Genomic DNA, 20716 nt, shown 5'->3' with positions numbered 1-20716 from the left:
CAAGGTAATAGAATTTTTTTTAAGTGTGTGCAGAAATTTCTACCTACCGTGTATGGGCATGTATCCTAGCATTTTTGTTTTGTGGCTGGAAAAATGCAGACCCCTGTAATGTCCTAGTCCACTACTGGTGCTTCTAAACAGGTGATTTTTACCCTCAAGGCACATTTACAGATTTTTTCTGGATATAGCTGTACCCCATTTCAAAACTAATTTCACTCATTTTCTAACTGGAAAAATAATTGATCATTTTTTTAGTGCAAAAGAACTCATAAAGACTATAACAGATCAGAATGTTTTTGAGACCAAGGATTCCTATTTGAAATCTCTGGGTTTGTCCTGTAAATCATGTGTAGATGTTTGTACATCAGTGCTAATATTGTGTTGCATCCTGCTGCACCCTTAAAAGGATCTCATGGGTCCCAATTGAGAGTCACTGTTTTAAATATTATACCATTACAAATCATACTTAAAAATAATAACAGATGCACATGATATTTTGGGAATAATCTAGTGGAGGCACTATAGAAGCCCTTTAGGAAGAGCAAGAGAAAGTGTTGGCAAACTGATACCAACAAGTCTGTGGTCCCAAAAGTTATTGTTATCCATTCTTATTTATTGCAACTATGTTCTCTATGTATCATGTTTCCTTCTGATCATTTGATATCCCTTTGTTCTTTTTTCTTAAAACCCCCCCAAAAAACAAAACAAAAAAATTATGCAGTTAACATGAATAAACTTGGTCTTTTCCATTTATATTTCATAGCCAGTGGTTTCAGGTGTCTCAGTTTGCCTATAAGAAATAGAACCCCCATACCTACATTTTCCTGTTGGAACCAGGAATGTAGGTACAATAAGCATAATTCCAACAACTCATTCACCATGTTTATATGATTCAGTAACAACCTTGTATGCATCCATACACTAATTTAAATGCATCTTAGAGTGAAATGTGTTCCTAATTCTTGGCACCACTGGGTCAGCAAATATGCAAATACCAATCTCTTGAGCCCTAACAATCTATTTTTTTTTAAAACCCATGAATTGGGGACCAGAAATTCTGGTAGGTGTCACCCCATAACGTTTCTATCAGAGCATTCCATTTAGGTTTGCTGAGGCAGGTCTTCCCTCTTCCTTTAATATGCAGATGCCATTTGCATAGATGGAGAAATTAGTGTAATTGAAGTGCAACCAGGGTGTCCATCAAGAGGGACACTGAATGATGCCTCAGGGTCTTTGAATTCTGGTATTTCAGGAGCATGCTGAAAGTTAGCTAGATGACAACAATAAGATACAGTGGCATATCACAGAGGATAGCACTAACTGCAGAACAGCTTTTTAAAACAGGCAGTCCTCGGACTTACGACACAATTGGTTCCTGAAAACCATGTCTTAAGTTGAAACGTTGTAACTTGGACCTGATTTACCCATAGGTAACAATGTTGTAAATGGGGGATTGGTTCTTGAACCAAGGCTCAATACTCTATTTTTACCAAAAATAACCCATAATTTTGTACTCAATCAATTATAGATGAGTAATATAGTTACATTAATATATTTATATTGTAAGTAGCAATCATATTGATTTGGAAGGACTTCTTTGAGGTGACTTTGCTGGACTTTTTGAAGGGCTCTTGGTTGGACTTTTTGAAGGGTTCTTGGCTGAAGTCTTCTCAGGAGTCTTGGCTGCATTTTTTTCTGGAGTCTTGTCTACTTTCTTTAAGAAAGTGTCCAAGGAAGTTTGGACAGATGTTCTCCAGGGAAATGGGTGATGCAGTGAAGTTGTTCATTGGTGTCACGTTGCATTGGATCAAGCGCTGTAAAGTCAAAACTAACATCAGAAAGTTGAAACAGGGTGTCAACTTATAAACACTGTAAGTGTGAAACATTGTAACTCGAAATGTTGCAAGTCAAGGACTGACTGTATGGTGGTCTGGAAGAAAATGCAGTTTTGTGGATATGTCATATAACAATCTTGCAGGAGTTCCTTAATGCCACTTATACTACAGGATAAAATATGAAGGAGGAGAAGAATAGAGTGAGCCACATAGTGAAACTGACAGGAACAAAGTATAAAGTAGACACACGGAATGTGGGATGGGACTTAGAGCTATATTGATGAGTGTAACTGACAACTTTTGGATTGGAGACATCATCTAGCCAGCCTGTCAACCAACTTGAGAGCTCTCAAAAACAACAAGAAAACATGAACTGTTTGAGCAGACCATTTGCCTCTACTTCATTGTGAAAAACAGCTTCAGAAGTGACAGTCTCTAATTCTCAATATTGCAAATAAAGCAAGTAGACCTCTGGATATATTTGCATAAATAAAAATGCTATATGAATTCCTTTCAATAAGAAAGAATTTACTAGCTTCAGTGAAGACTACTTAGTCTAGCAACTTGTTCTAAAATATTTCTGGATGAGAAATTATAATAAAACCCCCAGTCTTTTCATCAGGATCTGAACATTTGGAATCATAGAAAAGTAGGGCTGGAAGGAACCTCAGGAGGTCATCTAGTCCAATCCCGTGCTCAAGGCAGGACCATCCTATAGAAGTATCTGTCTAGCCCAGACATGGAAAAAATCTGGCCAGTGGGCTGGATCTGGCCCATGGCCAGATTCTATTTCCTGGCAGTGGCAGTTCCTTTGGCTGCCTCTGCCAGACCTGGTCCTGCTGCCGGGCCACCCCGGCCCATCCTCCCCTGCACCCACTGCTGGGGGCAGGACCTGTGCAGGCAGGGTGTGCAGCTGGGTGTTGGGATGGGGCCATGAGCCCACAGGGAGTGGTATCTGGGTTGAGATGGGCAGGCGGGGCCAGGGAGACCCTGGTATCACTGAGCGGTGACTACACTGGGCCAGGCCAGGGCAGAACCATGATCTGCTGCCCATATACCTCTGCAATTCCAAGGTCTCCCTGGAGACCAGCCAAGAGCCAAGTGAGAAGCTGCATCTGAGGCTGCGGCCAGGATCGTGCAGTGGTGACAGCATGGGGCTGGGGCAGAGCCATGATCCACTTCCTACATGCCCCATCCTGCAGAACCCATGACCATTGCAGAAGTATGCAGGCAGTGGATTGTGACTCTGCCCTGGGCCTGGCCCTGTGCTGTTACCACCCCATGATTCTGGGGTCTACCTGGTCCTGCCCACCTGTCTTGTCCTAGGCACCACACCTCATGGGCCCATGGTCCTATGGCTCCATTTTACCCTGCCCATGCAGGTCCCACCCCTGGTGATAGGTGTGGGGCAGATGGGCCTGGGTGCCTGGGCAGTGGGAACAGGTCTGACAGTGGCAGCCAAAGGAGTTGCTGCTGCCAGATCTGCTGGGAAATGGAGTCTGGCTGCGATGTCGTGGGCTGGGCAAAATCCCTCCAAGGGCCAGATCTGGTTGTTTTTCCCACCCCTGGTCTAGCCTATTTCAGACAAAACTGCATAAGGAACCCTCTCACGCATCTACTAAGGCCAATGTCTGAAAACATCAGGAACATCTTAACTATCCACAGGTAAAGTAGGGGGATGAAAGCACTCTCAGTATCCTTCCACTGAAAGGGTAGGAAGTAGTTTGGTAAAATACACTTTACAGATCCAAAGGAGAGGACCATGACCCCTGCTACAGAAGAAGACAAATCCCCTCTCCCTGCCCCTGCCCTCCCAGCAGTCTGTGCTGATCTGCCTTCTTGATCCCAAATATGGCTGACCCTGAGCAGAGGAGAAAGATCCTTTAGCCAGGAACCTGAGGATGCTTTCTAAATGACTGAGTCATCATCAATTGGGGATCAAAAGCAAACGTTTGTCAGTACTAGAAACAAATGTTATCTGTTATATCTTCATTGAAGATATCCTCCTTCTGTGGATGTAGATGAAAAATAAAACGAGCGGTTTGTAATATAGTTTCATGCAAGAATTTTTTGGCATTTCATTTGAGGCTAGTTTGTGTCCTAGAGACTTTTTAAATCATAAAATTGCATGGAATTTATACTTTTGCATGTTTATTAAGCAAGTTGCTATTCATTATAGAAAAAATTAGAAGTTGATATTTTGAACAGTATTGGTTTTGTTCATAACCAAGAAAATATCCATCTAAAAAGAATATTTTAGTCAAAAGTGGACCTTTCTCAAATGGAAAACATTACAAAAGTTTTCTTTCTAATGTATGTGTATTTGAAATCAAATAAATAAAATGAGAAAAAATTAGTAAACCACATTGTTTATTGCTATCATTAAGAAGTAATGAATGCTTATACTACTTTTTCTAGTACTTCAGCCAAAACTAACAAGTGCCTCCTGAATCATATATGTAAGTTGAATCTTGGGTGTTATTGGATGTCTTGCAAGTAAAACCATGTAATGTTTTATCTTGTTTAATAGAGCTATTAGTCTATATTTTCAATGCCCTCTCACTCTTGATTCATATATGAGTGACTGGAAACTACTCTTTTTTTTTTAACCTGTCAATAACTACTTGACAGAGATAGAATACTCTAAATGCATATAAATCCTTTGGGTATTAGAGGCCCACTTGGCACTTATCAAAACATGAAAGTGATTTTATGAAATTGGGAAGTCATGCTATGCTTTATGGAGGTGGGGTAGGGGGCAGTCCAAAAAGGACACTGATGTTGCCTCTGTTGAAGGTGACCCAGTTTTAGAAGTAACATTTTAATTCTGATCTAATGCACTATAGACAGAGAGTGGTAAAAAGCTCTTAGGACTTTCAGCAGGAATCTTTCCACTAGCTTCAATAGGTTCAGGATCAGGTTCTTGCTACATGCGCATGAACCATTCAAAAGCAAGGCTAAATCTAGGAGCCAGCTCTGCGGAATGAAATGATTAGAAATACAATATAAGATGTGAGATATGATGAACCTTGCCTTGCATAGAGCTAGTGCCTGTGTGCTTATGGTGTTGGTGTCAGGATACGTGTCAGCAAGCAGGCTACATTATTCCCAGCTGTTCTTGGTCACCTGTTTGGGTGCTAGCAACCTAATTACTTCCAGCTGGTCCCAAATTCCCTGCACAGGCATGGCTGTCTGCTTATGAGCGACAGCTCTTCCAATGCCCAGCAGGCTACTGAGGTGAGATGCTTCTCTATTTAGTTTTGGGCTTCTATCTGTTGATTCCTAGTTTCCCAGTTCATGATTCCTTCCTGCTTGTCCTTTAGGTTCCTGGGTTCCTCCTGCTGGCTTCTTGGCTTCATCCTTGTTCCTGCCACTGGTTTCTTGTTCCACACTTCAACCTGAACTACCCTTGTGCTGGCCTCTTACAGATATAGTTGCCTAACCCAGACCCCCTGGCTAGTGACTCCAGTCTGGATCCCTACTTCCTGTTTCTGCCTTGTGGTTCGACCCATGGCAACTGCCTGCCTGCTTCCTTTACAAATCTTGGCCTCCTGACCTACCTGTTCCTGATCCCCTTACTTTAGCTGGGACCCTAGCTTCCTGGCCTTGTCTGTTTCTGATTCCCTGGGTTGTGACCCTCTAGAACCAAGCCCCAACTCTCTATGTCCAAGTTGTATTTGATCTATGTGCAGGAACATGAGAATTCAGCCATTCCTGAGCAAATTTCCATTTACAGTCCCTATCCAGGAGAAGAGATGATGGAGTGGAAAATGAAGTGTACTTGTTGCTGATTTTAGGAGGTAGTTCAGTCAACATGGCAGATTGGGAAAAGGGACCAGCTTCGAAAAGCACTGCAAACCAGATCCTTAAGCAATGCAGAATGTCACTACACCTAGCTTTTAGGATTAGGGAGTGGAATTCATTAACACCAGAAAATGGGGACAGCAAGGCTCCTAGGACTAGATTCCACAGAAGCCAGCCTCTTGGCAGAGGATAGGGGATTTATAAGCCAGCTAATAGAAATCTGTGAAAAGAAGGGTATATCTGAACTTACACTTCTCTCCTGGACTTAAGCACCTATGTGAGACTGGGATTTACAGTCTAAAACCCGCTACTTAAAACCCCCAATTGGCATCCTGATGGCCCCTGAGTCCCTTCTCCCACAACTATGTAGTTGGGGAGGGACTGGAGGAGCACAGCAGGTTGTGGGATCTGCGTGCTGCTGCTGCCGCCTGAAGGCAAGGGCCATGCACAGCCAGTGATGCTAGGAGGCAGAAAGTTATGTGCCATCAGCCGAGCCTATGCAGAGAAGAAAGAAACCGGCTAGGCCACCCTTACAATGTATGGTCCATGGGGCCACACATGCTGAAGTTGGATACTGTAGCAGGGCCCTGGGGAGTGCCTGCTCCTTTAAGGAAGCTAGCAGCCTGCAAGGGGCTAATGAAAGACTCACTTGACTGGAAGGGGCTTAGGCTGGAGCTATACAAGTCTAGAGCCTGAGCCGGTTAGTTGGTCTCTCCATGGCAGCCAAAAAGTGAGGAGCTCTTGGCAGCAGGACACACGAAGAGATTGGAGTTGATATAAAGAACCCAGTAGGCCTAGGAGCAGAGGCAAGCCCCTGGGCAGAAGAAATCAGGGTTTTACAGGCAGATGGTTTTTGTTTTATTTTGAACCCACAGAGGGGGCCGGGAGCCCAGAGAAGGGCCAGTGTGCAGGACCAGTAGTCCGGGATCCCAGAGGAGGGGCTGCATGTGGGACCAGAGGTCTGAAAGTTCAGGAAGGGACTGTGCAGGGGACCAGAGGAATTTGAAGGCCCAAGGGGGGCTGAATGTTTAAATAAACAGCTTCACAAACAGAACATCTGTGAGGCTTGGGGCATGGTGTAAGGGAGGTATGAGCCATGCGATACACCCTTAAAGCAACAGGTGCCCAGCAGAGATGCAGAGAGGCCAACAAGGTCTACTAGTCTGAGGAGCAGAGTGGTGATTGAGGGGACCTAGAAGGGGCCTGGTGGTGATCCGCACAGGCTCTGGCGTACAGAGCACATGCACAGCTTCCCTTATATAACTTTCAATAAGAGCAAGGTATGGCAGGAGAATGATCAAAGGGAAGGGCTGCAGGTGAGCTAGAGAGGGGCGCCACAGCCACCAGGGAGCATCACAACCACCCTGTGGCCATGGGGTGGCTACCAATACCCTGACCTAAATCATCCTTTTGAGTATGATCATCTGGCTTACTGCTGGAACAGGAGAAGGTGGTGCTACCAAACTTCTACTTGATAGCCCAGTAGTTATTGCATTCAACCAAGAAGTGGGAGACCTACTTGACTCTTGGTCCTCCTCATCTTGAAGGGGTTAAAATTTCTCTGGAGAGTACTTTCTTCACCAATATGTAGATTAGCTGGGATAGGGGACATTCTCCACCCCTCCTGTTGAAGCTGTACTACTGCTTCCAGTTGAGAATTTAGTACTGACATAGCACAGCCCTATTTTGCACATAATAGAGATATCCTCAGATGCCTCTGAGGTTGACAGGGTTTCTCTTGATCTCATTTTTGGATTTAGGCACCTAAGTGCTTTTATGGTGTTGGCTTCTACTGTTGCTGATGGAGCAGAAGAGCAAGATCTGCAGTGAATGGGTGTGCTGCCAGGGCACTTATTCAAGTAATGTTGTGAATTTCTGTTTCATCAACTGCAAATAGAAGAGAGCAGCGTGATACTTAGAGGCATGTAGTGGTGTCCCTGTGGTTTATGCTCTAGTCTCAGCATGTTGTATGGGATGTATTTTTGCTTGGTCTTAAGCAGGACCAGCATGCTGATGTCGTTTTCAGACATTCAGAGCATTCTTTTAGACAAAAGGCTGAGCAACTGGATCAACCCCAAACAATGCAAGTACATTTCCTCTCCTGATTCATAAATCAGAGAATATCTTAAAGTATGAGAGAGTAAGGACAGGATTTGGGAGCAAGTTATGTAGCTATCAGGCTTATTTGTGGCAGAATGTTATGGAACATAAGAATAAAGCATGCATGATTTTTGTGTGATGGAAATCTCATACTACACCATTTCACTGGGGCACAGAGCATATCAAAGAAGAATTATAAGGATAGACTTCCAGAACGCACTGTACTCTTTATTCTATAAAGTGACAATCCAACCAAAGAAACACTGCAGGCTGTTAATTGATAATGCGTGAGAGCCTTTCATGTGCAATTAATTAAAAGGGGATGCATTGTTTCTATGTGAAAAATAGCCATCCTGAAGAGCACATAAAATATGCTAGATGCAGGTAAAAGAAAAGAGAGATTACTTTTAGGTTCCTATGAAAAGTATGTCTCTAGAGATGTACATATATAGAACTGAATGAGAGAGAATTGTTCTCATAGTAATTAGTAGTAGTACATTACAAACAGTTCCTTGATGGCACATCAAGAGACTGAACAGCTTCCATGTGAGGTGTCTGCATAAGATCTAGAAAATAAAGTGGGAAGACAGAATACTAAACACAGAGGTACTGAAGCATGCAGGATTGACACGTTTATAAACCACTATCAAGAAGAGGAGGTTGCGATAGATTGGCCATGTCAGGAGAATGGGAGGAGAGCCTATCCCCAAAAATATTTTGTATAGCAAGATTTGAGATGGCTCTAGAAAGTGGGGTTGTCCTCTAAGGCAGTACTACTATATGTGCAAAAATTATATGAAGTCATTCAGCATCAACATAGAAAGCTGGGAGAGCACACAGAAACCTGTCCAATCTGGAGGAAGCATCTGGCACTGGGTGCAGCTAAACATGAAGTGGCTTTCATCCAGAGGGAGGAAGCAAAGTGAGAGAGAAGTAAGCAGCATGCTGTAAACTTGGACTCCAACTCAGATAACATGTGGATCTGTGAAACTTGTAACAAGCTGTGTCACTCTCAAATTGGGCTTGTCAGCCACAAGTGGATTCATAACATGTCTGATTAGACCTCTTATATGTACATCATAATCCAGAGGATTGACAGTTGCCTATTAGAAGCAGTCCTCTACAGGAAGCATATTCTTTGAAGAGTGGAGCAGTGCAAAATGACCTCCTGTTTGGGGTGTCAGTATGTTAATTTCACTGTGAACCACTGACATTGTATGGAACCACATCTGCTCTACAACCCCCACCCCCTCAAATGAAAACAAACGACCCCTCACCCAAAACAAGGGCATTACAAAAAAGCAAAGTGAGATTTTTATATACTTAGTATATTGATTTTAAATTACACTGAGGCTTCCTAGGAGTTGATCCAGAGAATCTCTTCATAGCACAGAGACATATTTATGAAAGGAGACTTAACTAGGGTGTACATTTCTCCTTTTTGATTTGGCCACAAGTGCGAAGAATCTAACTTTATTTTGAACCTCTAAGTCAAATTCCCTCTTGCATTGTGAGATATGTTTGGAGCCATAAGGTGGAGAATGAATCAGTTCTAACTCTCTGAATGCCAATCCTCAGTGGTTTTAGCCCTGGCTCTGGTTTAGTGCAGAGCACTATATTTAATTGTCCTGTGCTGACATTGTGAGTGGTAACAAAGAAGGAAAGGAAGAAAACATTTGCTTTTTCAAAGACCAGTTGAATCTAATCCAATGTCTCAGGTACTAAAATGCTTTATAATCATATGAATCATAGTTGCATATCATCATGACAGAGTGGAATTAAAGTTGTTTGGGGGCCCAAATTGTGTACTTCCATAGCTAACATGTTGGCATTTCTTCTGAATATAACCATGCTTCTGATTTTTTTGGGGGGTGGTTATTAATGCTTGACTTCGGGTTTATCATCAATTTAATTTTTTACCCTTTAGTATTATTCTGTTTTTCTCAATCATAAATCCATGAAAACATATTTTGGGGGGAATTTATATTAGGTTTAATTCATGCGTATCGAGGCAAACTTGAGTTTCCTGGAGTTCTGTTTTTTTTCTGTGCAGCTATACCAAGAATGGTTTTGATCATTGTATAGCCAATGAATGCCTTGAAAGAATTCAATGTGTGCAACATAAGTGTAGTTAGTTTTGGATATTTGTCATGTTTTAATATTCTCTATAAGTTAAAATCTTGTAATAACTATACATTCTTAGTTTGCTGTAACAGTTAAACACTTGATACTTTTTCAATACACTTGTTACATACTTTTCCAATTTACAACTGAATCCAGCACATTCATACTCAGGTTTTATTTAAAATATTATAACATTTAACTGTGTACTTATAGGCATTTTGAAATTTTGCATGAAAGGCTTTGGTTCTGATTCATGTCCAATTTCTGTACATGAGTAATACAAATAAGCAAATGTGCTACATGAAGAAACTCTGCCTGAACCAGTGCTCAAAATAATTAAACAGAAATTTATATAGATACAAAAGAGAGTTTCAGTCACTGGTAATCTCTAGTATCCAAAAGTTCATGGGTCTGTATTATATCCCACCGAGTAAAAATGGTGAATTACATCTAAAAACAATATAATAACACACCTTGTAAATTCTGAGGAAAGTTGGTTGAAATGTTTTGTCTAGACTGTTTCTGAAAGAAAACTTAATTATTTTGATTAAATAAAATTATTTTGTTAAAAGCATATTTTCCTTGTAAAATATTTATATGCAATTTAAAAACCAAATGCTTAAAGCCCAAAACTTTTCAGTTTCTGGCTTAAGTATTTTGTCTTTTTTATATTTCATAGTAAATTTTCTATTGAATTATTTTATTTAAAAAATAGTTTTGGTTGAAATTCCCCGTGAAAAATAGCACAGCTTTGAGCCCTGTGGTGTAGCAATACCCCAGAAATGAACGTCAGGTAGAGGAAGAGGTATTTTGCTTAAGAGACAGAATTGGGACTGAGAATATCTGGTTTTCATTCTGCAGTATGCTTCCTGTATGACTTTGGATGAGTCACTTTAGAGGCCAATCCTTTGAGATGCTTGGACTTGAGAGAATTTAGTAGGGCTGTGCGAAATGGAAGCGTTCCATTTCGACCAGCATTTTGACATTTCGACAGAATAGTGTTTTGTTTTGACTTTTGTTTTGAGTTGAAACGGCTGTTCCATTCCTTCGAAACGTTTTGCCGTTTCGACGCTATTTCGATGTTTTGCCCATAGGATATAATGGGGAAGGCCAAAACAGGCTATAACTTTGTCATTTCTGGCTGGATTTCAACAAAACTTGCAGAAATGGTAGCCCCTTCTGACCGTATGATGCTTGCCAAGTTTCAAGAAGATAGGTGCAGGGAGTTCAGAGAAACTGCACCCCAAAATCCTGAGAGCAAAACTCATGTCACATGTATGTGTTAAGCCACAGTGGAGTAAAAACTGCTGGGACAGTGGCCCCTGCTGATTCCATAAAGCCTGCCAAGTTTCAAGGAGATAAGTGCAGAGGTTTGGGGGAAACTGCACCTCAAGATGCAGACAAGCAAAACTCGTGACATGGGTGCTTGTGCAACTGTGTCTGTCTTGGGGCACGAGGTGGGGGTGTGTGGAGGAGAGGAATTACTGCAGGCCTGGCTGCTAAGCTACTGTGCTACCAGTTACCAATTAATCATGATTCACTCAGGGACCAGCTCAATACACATTACCTAGCCACTAGATAATGAGTTAACTAGCATGGATTAACACCTACAAAACCACAGACTAAGGAGAGGAAATAATCAATACAGACAATCAGCTGCCCCAAGACAGAGACAGTCAATTGCACAAGCACCCATATCATGAGTTTTGTCTGTCAGCAGCTAGGGGTGCAGGGCCCCAGAGCCCCCCTGCACCTATCTCCTTAACAGCTGGCTGGCTCAGTGGCTGCAGCAGGGCCCAGCAGTCAGGCCTGCAGTAGTTCCCCCCACAATGTGCCCCAAAGCAAACACAGTTGCACAAGCACCCGTGACACAGGTTTTGCCTGCCTGTGGCCAGAGGTGCAGGGCCCCAGAACCCAGAACCCCTGCATCAATCTCCTTGACAGCTGGCAGGCTTTGTGGCCTCAGGAGGGGCTAGCAGGCCTGCAGCTTTCACCCTGCTGCACCTTAACACACAGTGTCATCCATGTCATGAGTTTTGCTTGTCCACAGCCTGAGGTGCAGTTTCCCCCAAACTCCTGTGCCTATCTCCTTGAAACTTGGCAGGCTTCATGGCCTCCACAGGGGCTAGCATGCCTGCAGTTTTAACCCCACTGTAGCTTAACACATACATATGACATTAGTTTTGCTTTCAGGATTTGGGGTGCAGTTTCTCTGAACCCCATGCACCTATCTCCTTGAAATGTGGCAGGCTTTGTGGCCTCAGCAGGGGCTACCATTTCTGCAAGTTTTGACCCTGCTGTGGCTTAATACATATACATGACACAAGTTTGGCTCTCAAGACTTTGGGGTGCAGTTTCTCTGAACCCCCTACATTTACCTTCTTGAAACTTAGCACTCTCGATGTCCTCAGAAGGGGCTACCATTTCTGCAAGGTTTATCAAAATCTGGCCAGAAATAACAAAGTTATAGGCTGTTTCAATCTTCCCCATTATAGCCTATGGGTGAAACTTCGTAACAGCATCAAAACGGTGAAACATTTCAGCTTACCTCATTTTGTTTCGAGGCTGTTTTGACCATATATGTTTCATTTCAATTTTGCTGTTTCAACCTTGAAACAGGTCGATACAGTGTTGAAACAAAACTGGTGGCAAAATTTTGCACAGCCCTAGTATTTAGCATCTTGCAGGCTTGAGTTCTGTATGCTTTGTACCTCATGTTTCCCATTTTAAAATGGAGCTAATATATTTATTAAGGATGGGGGTTATTTTAGCTGAAATGCATTCAAGTTTGTAAAGTGGTTTGAGTGCTGTAGAATTGTGCACCATTTTACTTTGTCTGCTAAAACTTATATTTGTGCACAAGAAGGACCTAACTTTTAATTCTCAAGAATATGAATAGTTTCTTTAATGTACAAATCCCCTTCTTGCCTTTTCAATAACCAGTTTTATAATGTCTTCTTTGAAGAAACAGTGCATTGTGATCTTGGTTATGAATGTTAATAGTGAATTTTATAAGAGTTGCATACTGTTTCAAAGCTTCCTCACATGCATTTTTCATTTCTTTAGTTAATATAATTCCCATTTTGGAGGGTCAGATCCAGTACGCTGTACTCAGGCAAATCTCCCCTTGAAGTTAATGAAGGTTATCTCCAAGTGATTTCAATAGGGGATTTATGTAAACAACAAACTGAATATTCAATCTCGGCGGTAGTTACTCCAACAAAGAAGGGGGAAAATATATATAATTGAGATTAAAATTCCACTGTAGAAGGAAGATAAACTTGTTAAATATCAAACACTTAACATGAGCAAAAATCCAATCATAAGGTTATGTCCCTAACAATATACAGTGTCTATCCATCAGGGGCCATTTAAACATTTCCTGTTCCTGCAATATTTTTTGACTGCTGGATTTACATATATGTAACTAATTTATAAACAGCTCAAGTTGTTTGTAATTTAGGCTTTGGAAACATCTCACCACGTACAGAAGGTGGAAAGATATTCTGTATCATCTATGCCTTACTGGGAATTCCTCTATTTGGTTTTCTGTTGGCTGGAGTTGGAGATCAACTGGGAACCATATTTGGAAAAGGAATTGCCAAAGTTGAAGATACATTTGTTGTGAGTATTCTAAATATATATAGCCCTGGATGTTACTTACTGCTCTAAATATAGCAAATTTGTTGAAAAAATAGAGGAAAAAGGTTAAGAAAAGACCTGACTGTTAACGTTTGGCAAGAGTGTTTCAAAGGTCTCTGTAACTGAGCATGTTATCCAACTTTGTTGATTGTGAACTGGATGAAGTTCAAGATATTAAACCTTCAGATTTAGTTTCCTGCAGTAATTAAGGCTGGGAAGAGGAACAGGATCCAAATCAATCACATTTTCCTTTGTCCTTAAAATCCTCTAAACCGTTGTTTGCCATAAGATTTGTCATCACTAGGAGTTAGGAGTTTGTTTTAAAAAATGACAGCATTGAACCACATAGAAGGGAGTTATCACAGAGAATTTGGGCTAGATATGAAATTGGAATCCTAATTTTAAAATTGTGATCTTCAAAACTCCACTCATCTTTTGCTTAATCCTAAAAAGACGTATATCCATAGATATTCTTTCTTTTTCAGATTTGTGTTCCCCATGTACTTAAAATTCCCAGAAGCACTTCAGACTTGGCCAGGGCTAAGATGTGTGGTACTCTTCTCACATCTAAACCCCATCAGACTGTCAGCTGTTCTGGGATGGGAGCATTTTCACTCTCTCCCATTGAAGCTATTTTATTTTGTACTAGTCTAGTGAGTCATGCTCTCTCTCTTTCTCTCTCTGTGCCAGAATGACTCTTTAATTACTCCATGAGAAAGAAAAGTCTTCAATATCAGGGGGCTGAAGAAGAGCCATTAAAGAATAATCTATAATTTGGGTGTTAGGGCATATCACAGAAAGTAGGAGATATGGATCTGAAATCCCTCAAGCAAGGGAAACCTTTCAGGCACCCAAGTCTCCTATGTCCAAGCTGAGGTCTTTAAGCTGTTGTATAAAAGAGGATGGCTACAGCATCAGCAACTATATATTCTAAGATAGGACAGAATCCTATTTATTTGAGTTTTCCAAGAACAATCTTAAGTATTCAACTCTAGAAGAGAGTTACCATGTATGAATCCTGAGTGGTAGAGGGCACTAGTAGCTGCAGCCCAAAATAATACTCTAGAACCCTGGAGGGTCCTATGAGCTCCCTTTTGTGAATCCTTTTCTGGGCTCCTAACTTTTCCCATACATTGTATAGGGAGCCTACTGACTTAGAGCTGTGGGATTTTGTTATAGGATATGAAACCTAAGAATTTGGCATGGTTTCACTGATTCTTGATGTGGCTGAGGCTTTCCTCCTGTTTATGCATAACTTTACTGAGAACTGGATTCATGTTCAGGTCAATAGGATTGCTCACATGTGTAAGGTTACTCACATGCAGAATGGATTGAAATCTGAGTGAGTCACCCCTGTTTGTGTCGGCCTTTCTTCTACAGTAGCAACAGGGCAGAAAAAATGTCATTTAAAGAACAGGAAAATGTGAGATTGAAACATTTGGGAGGAAAAAAAACACTGGTGCAATTGCCAATCTTAAACATTCAAGACCCATTACCAGGGATCTTGATTTTCTCTGATTAAAAAAAAATCCCCAATTTTTTAATTAAAAAAAGGAACCCAAAATCAACATTTTTCCATGATTCAAGTGAAACACCATAAATAAATAAATACATAAATAGTGATGTTTCAGCTGAATCCTGGAAACATGTGGATTTTGGGTTACCTTTTTATATCCAAAAATTGGGATTTTTTTAAAATCAGAGAAAGCCAGGATCCCTGGTTATTATTAATACACTTTTTACTTGGCTTTAATAAATTAAGATTGTTGCAATCTTACATGATTCTGTTCTTTAAAAGATATATATATTTGTGCTGTTGCTACTCAGTCTATGCACACAGGCTTACATGTCTAAAATGTAAAGAAAGGGCAAGAAAATAGCTAGGGCTTTGGCTAGAAAACTCCCATTTAGCTGTAAAGGAAATAGAATTCTACTCTTTCAGACAAGTAAGGGGAATAAAAGATCAGAGTCTTTTTGTTCAAAGCCGTCAGTTCAACCATAGACAGGTATTGGTGACCAACAGCCATTCACATTCAGACTTGGTTGAAATATTAGAAGATTCCATGAGTATTTAGTTATCCATTCCACTTCTATTTCTCTTCAAACTCCATAAAACTCTATAAAATTATTGCTGCTGCACAATATCAATGTTTTAAAATTTATGATCAGGTCTATGTGCATCTACTGGCTAGTTGTTTTCCTATGTGGAAGGGCCCTGCACTCTTGCTTTGTTTTCCAAATGGACAGGTATCTATATCGGGGTGGGTAAAATACGGCCTATGGTGGGTCTTTGTCCAGCCTACAGCAGGTCCTTTGGTCCCACCTAACCCAGCACTGCCTGCCCATGGTGCATCCTGACACCCACTTAGCATGCAGCAGGGCTGGGGCAGCTCTGCAGCTGGACTGCCTTCCTAGGCAGTCAAGGCAGTGGCTCCTTCTGGTCACTGGTGCTGTTGGCCCCAGCCCTGTGGTACCAGTGGGGACCTGTGCTGCACAGCCCTGACCTCACGCACCCTGCACCAGTTCTAGGTTTGCCTGCCCAGGCTAAGCAGTGGCAGTGTAGGACAGACACTGTTGCTCAGCATGGGAGAAAAGCAGCCCCTCCCCCTCCCACTGCTGGACATTCCCACTGCAGCCTGTGCTGGGCTGCATTGTGGCTCCTCTGCACTGCCACTGCTGCCCCACTGGGCAGCCCAGAGGTGGCAGTGATGGTGGTGTAGATGCAGGGCAGCCTGGTTTGAGCTCCGGGCGGCTGCAGAAGGAATGGCTGGCAGTGGGAGGGGAAGGGGCCGCTTTTCCTCCAAGCTGAGCAACAGCTTCTGTCCTGCGCCACTGCTGCTTAGCCTGGGCAGGTGAGCCTGGAGCAGGTGCAGATCATGCAGAGTCAGAACTGTACAGCGTGGGTCCTTACCAGTACAATGGGGCTGGAGCCATTGGTGGTGGCAGCCAGAAAAAGCCACCATCACCTGGGTGGCCTAGAAAGGCAGTCCAGTTGCAGAGCTACCCCAGCCCTGCTGCATGCCTGGCGGCAGCAGGACAACCCATAGGCAGGCAGTGTGGGTCAGGGCTGTGCCCTGGTTCCAGTTGATCTTACTTGGCAGGGCTGAGTCTGAAGCGGGTGTGGGGCAGGCTGGGGCTTTGCACTGCTGACAGTAGTGGGCATGCCTCACAGGATGTGTGGGCTTCGGGCTGTTGCAGGGCAGGAGTGGGTGCTGACCAGCTCAAGGAGTTATGTGTTGGGGGCTCCCATGTACACCCTACCATACCCACAAACCCTCCCCTGCAAACCCACAACCACATGCTCCCCCACACACAATCACAGCAAAAAAACACTGCAGTCACCTGTACCCTTCCCCACACAACCCCCATACCCCTCCCCACACGCACTCCCTGCCACACACCCCGTGCCTCTGGTGGGAGCTCTGCTTACTGCTACACATACACACACCCTAACACACACATGCAACCCCAGCTACACTCCCCCTCCACACACCCCGCAGCCCCCACAAACCCCATACCCACCCACACACCCACCCACACATCTCCACAAACACTCCCCTGCACAAACCCCCCATACCCATAAAACCACATCCACACACACCCCCCCACACACACACAGCCCCCCACAAACCCCATATCCCCCCACACTCTCCCACAATATAGAAAAGTAAGACTTCATTTTGAGCTATTATGCAATCCCCTCTATATACACCACACAATCACACACAAATCAGGACAAAAATAGGTTTAAAAATAAAATGATATGTTATTGTCAGTGTTTGATTTTTAGTATATATATATTTTTTTCCGGTTTCAAAATGGCAAACCCCATTCCCAAAAGGAATACTTCTGGGGGAAAGGGGAGGGACTTCTGGTTGCAATGGTCAGGGTAAGGGGCAGGACTTCCGGTCCCAAGATGGCTACCAGGGGGTGGGACACTTGTCAAGGGACAGGGCTACCCTTGTGGCCCTCAACAGCTTGTTAAGCGGCCCTCCACCCAAAATAATTGCCCTGATCTATCTGATGAAAACCCCAGTCTAAGTAGCACCAGTTTGTTCCCTTCTTGGCAGTCTGTTTGGCAATCTTAACTTTAAAGAACAGATTCTAAATAATTCTCTCATTCTTAGATTTAGTTCTCTAAAAAGAGACTGAGAGATGTGGCTAGACCAGCATAAGGAATTTTATATTAATATTCTCCAGCCTGTGCCTGTGTTTCAAATGACAGGGAAAAAATATAACAACAGGCCCATCATTAACTTGTTAAGCACTTTGCTGATTTCATTGATTGTACATAAAGTAAGCTTTAAAAATTCTGTTGTCTTTAGCTACATACCTGGTTTGTGGGTGTAATCAGATGGGTAAAATGCATCATTTTTATTCACAGTTGTTAACAAGCACAAAGATAATAGATGCATTTAATTGCAAGAGAAAATAGCAGCCACAAAATTAAAGGGTGACTGAGGGCCATTAAAATTTTTAATTCAGCCTGTCAAACTTTTGTATGATTAATTTGCTTATCAATTAATATCAGGGAGTGGAATGAATGCTATCCATTGAGACTGAAAGAAAATCATATAGTACTTACAGTTCAACATTGCTCAACATTGATTGTTTGCAAATGTTTCACAGAATATTGACATTTGGTTTGAAAAGCTGTTTCCCTGGAAGACTCAGAATGACAGTATTCTATCTCCTAGGATATCACTGCAGGTTATAGATGCTCACGTACAATGACACAACTTTATTAACAGTGGATATTCTTTCTTTCCCCTCCCACCTTGCTTTCTTTCATAGAAATGGAATGTGAGTCAGACAAAGATTCGCATCATATCAACAATAATATTTATATTGTTTGGCTGCGTACTGTTTGTTGCTCTTCCTGCGGTTATATTCAAGCACATAGAAGACTGGGACACACTAGATGCAATTTATTTTGTAGTTATCACTTTAACTACCATTGGATTTGGTGACTATGTTGCAGGTAAGTTTTTGTCATAATATTGTATCTCACCCTGAATCCATAAAATGTTATATGGAATTTTCAATAATGATAAATAATAACACTTTTGTTTATAACCTAATCAGTTTGTAGGTAATAGGTAAATAATACAAAGGCAAGATTTTAGCAAAGAGTTTGAAGCTATCTGAAGTTCTGCTTGACAGGTTTACAAGGCATAGGTAGGCAGTGTTAAAATTATAATTATTTGTAAGAAAATAATGTTCTTAATTTATTTACCATAAATAACTTATTCCTGTGTAGGCTGCAGGAAGTATAAAAGAATGTCCCTGCAATTAAAACTCTGGACAGATGTGATTCAATCAATAGGTACTATTTATCTTGTGAACTCAGGCTGGGGTCCTGTGGAAAAAACAGACTGCTCGTATAATGAAAGACTGTCATACATACCATGGTGGAGCACAACTGGGGTGCTTTCCACTTAGTGTGGGATGCATCAGTCTGGAGAAGTGCCTGCAAGGAGGGCAGCTGGAAGACACCCCTGAGTAGCCATTTTAAGGAGGAAAGTGTATGGCAGAGCACCAGCGGGGTGCTCACCTCTTCAGGCACAACTCACAGAAAACATCTGTGAGCCATGGGACATGATAAAAGGGAGGTCAGAGTCATGTGAATACCACCCTTTGATATCAAGGTGCACAAAGGGCAACCTTCCATCTAAATAACATCCTAATTATTTAACAACAAAGCATGGCAGAAGAGTAAGGTGGGCGGTGTGCCCAAAGTCAGGTGGGTGGGCTGGCACTGTAACCGGGCCCTGGAGTTTGCCCCCTGTCACATATATACAAGGGGGACAAATTACGGTTGCAATCTTACTTTTTGAGTATTTGATCTGTCAGCCTTAAAACCCTCCAAGGATGAAGATTCCTCCATTCTCTCCGGGGGCACAGGGCCCCAGAACCTCCCCTGCACCTACCTTCTTAATGGCTGGCAGGCTTCATGGCCACAGCAGGGCCTAGCAGCCAGGCCTGCAGTAGTTTCCCCCCCACCCCACTGTGCCCCAAGACAGACACAGTTGCACAAGCACCCATGACATGAGTTTTGCCTGTCAGCAGCTAGAGTTGCAGGGTCCCAGAACCCAGAAGCCCCTGCACCTATCTCCTTGAAAACTGGCAGACTTTGTGGCCTCAGCAGGGGCTAGCAGGCCTGCAGCTTTCACCCTGCTGCACCTTAACACACACAATGTCACCCATATCAGTAGTTTTGCTTGTCCGCAGCTTGAGGTACAGTTTCCCAGAAACCCCTGCACCTATATCTTTGAAAGATGGCAGGCTTTGTGGCCTCATCAAGAGCTACCACCCCTGCAGTTTTCACCCCACCGTGGCTTAACATACACACGTGACATGAATTTTGCTTTCAGGACTTTGAGGTGCAGTTTCCCAGAAATCCCTGTACCTATCACCTTGAAGCTTGGCAGGTGTCATGTCCTCAGTAGAGGCTACCACCCCTGGAAGTTTCATCTGAATCAGCCAAAAGACAATAAAGTTATAGTGATTTCATTGATTCCCCATTATACCCTATGGCCAAATCTCTGAATCACTGAATCTTTTCTGAATCTATTCAGAAGCTCCAAATCGATTCAGAAAGCCTAAAGCTTCCAGTGATTCTATTTGGATTTATGGGTTCAGCCTCCGAATCATCCAAATCATCTCTAAATCCAAATTGTGATCTGAAGCTTTGCACAGCCCTACTATCTATCTATCTATCTATCTATCTATCTATCTATCTATCTATCTATCTATCTATCTATCTATCTATCTATCTATCTATCTATCTATTAGTGGTGTTTCATTTGAATCACTAATATATAGATATTGAATATACATATATATCTAACTATATATTAGTGGTGTTTCATTTGAATCACGGAAAAATGTGGATTTTGGGTTACTTTTTTATATCTGAAAATTGAGGTTTGTTTTTTAAATCAGAGAAAACCAAGATCTGTGGTGATGATATTCAGAAAGCATTTGATGCAGATTATAGCTGTGGAATATACAAAGGCATCAAATGAGCAATTGGTCCAGTCAGGAAGAAACCAGTTCTACTGAAAGATTTAAATAGAAATATCACTGATAAACAAAAACAAGTTGAGTGTTGAATTGAACCCTATGGAATTCTATACTCCAGTGAGACTGAAATTAAAGACAAAGAGCTTGAAGGATTACCACAGTTTGAAATTATGATGGATTTGGAC

At 42.2% G+C, this 20716-nt stretch overlaps 1 protein-coding gene across 2 annotated transcripts in view; it reads left to right on the top strand.

Moving 5' to 3' along the window:
* Nucleotides 1-20716, top strand: part of KCNK2 (potassium two pore domain channel subfamily K member 2) — a 230111-nt gene that overhangs the window by 148783 nt on the left and 60612 nt on the right. For both annotated transcript variants that reach the window (XM_059717798.1, XM_019483180.2), the window contains 2 exons: nt 13327-13487; nt 18300-18486. In XM_059717798.1, coding sequence (XP_059573781.1) covers nt 13327-13487; nt 18300-18486 — 348 coding nt within the window. The remainder of the gene's footprint in view (nt 1-13326; nt 13488-18299; nt 18487-20716) is intronic.

This window comes from Alligator mississippiensis, chromosome 1, assembly GCF_030867095.1.
Source record: "Alligator mississippiensis isolate rAllMis1 chromosome 1, rAllMis1, whole genome shotgun sequence".
Lineage (NCBI taxonomy): Eukaryota > Metazoa > Chordata > Crocodylia > Alligatoridae > Alligator > Alligator mississippiensis.
The sequence above is the reverse complement of the archived record's forward strand: the minus strand, read 5'-3'. Positions and strand labels throughout refer to the sequence as shown.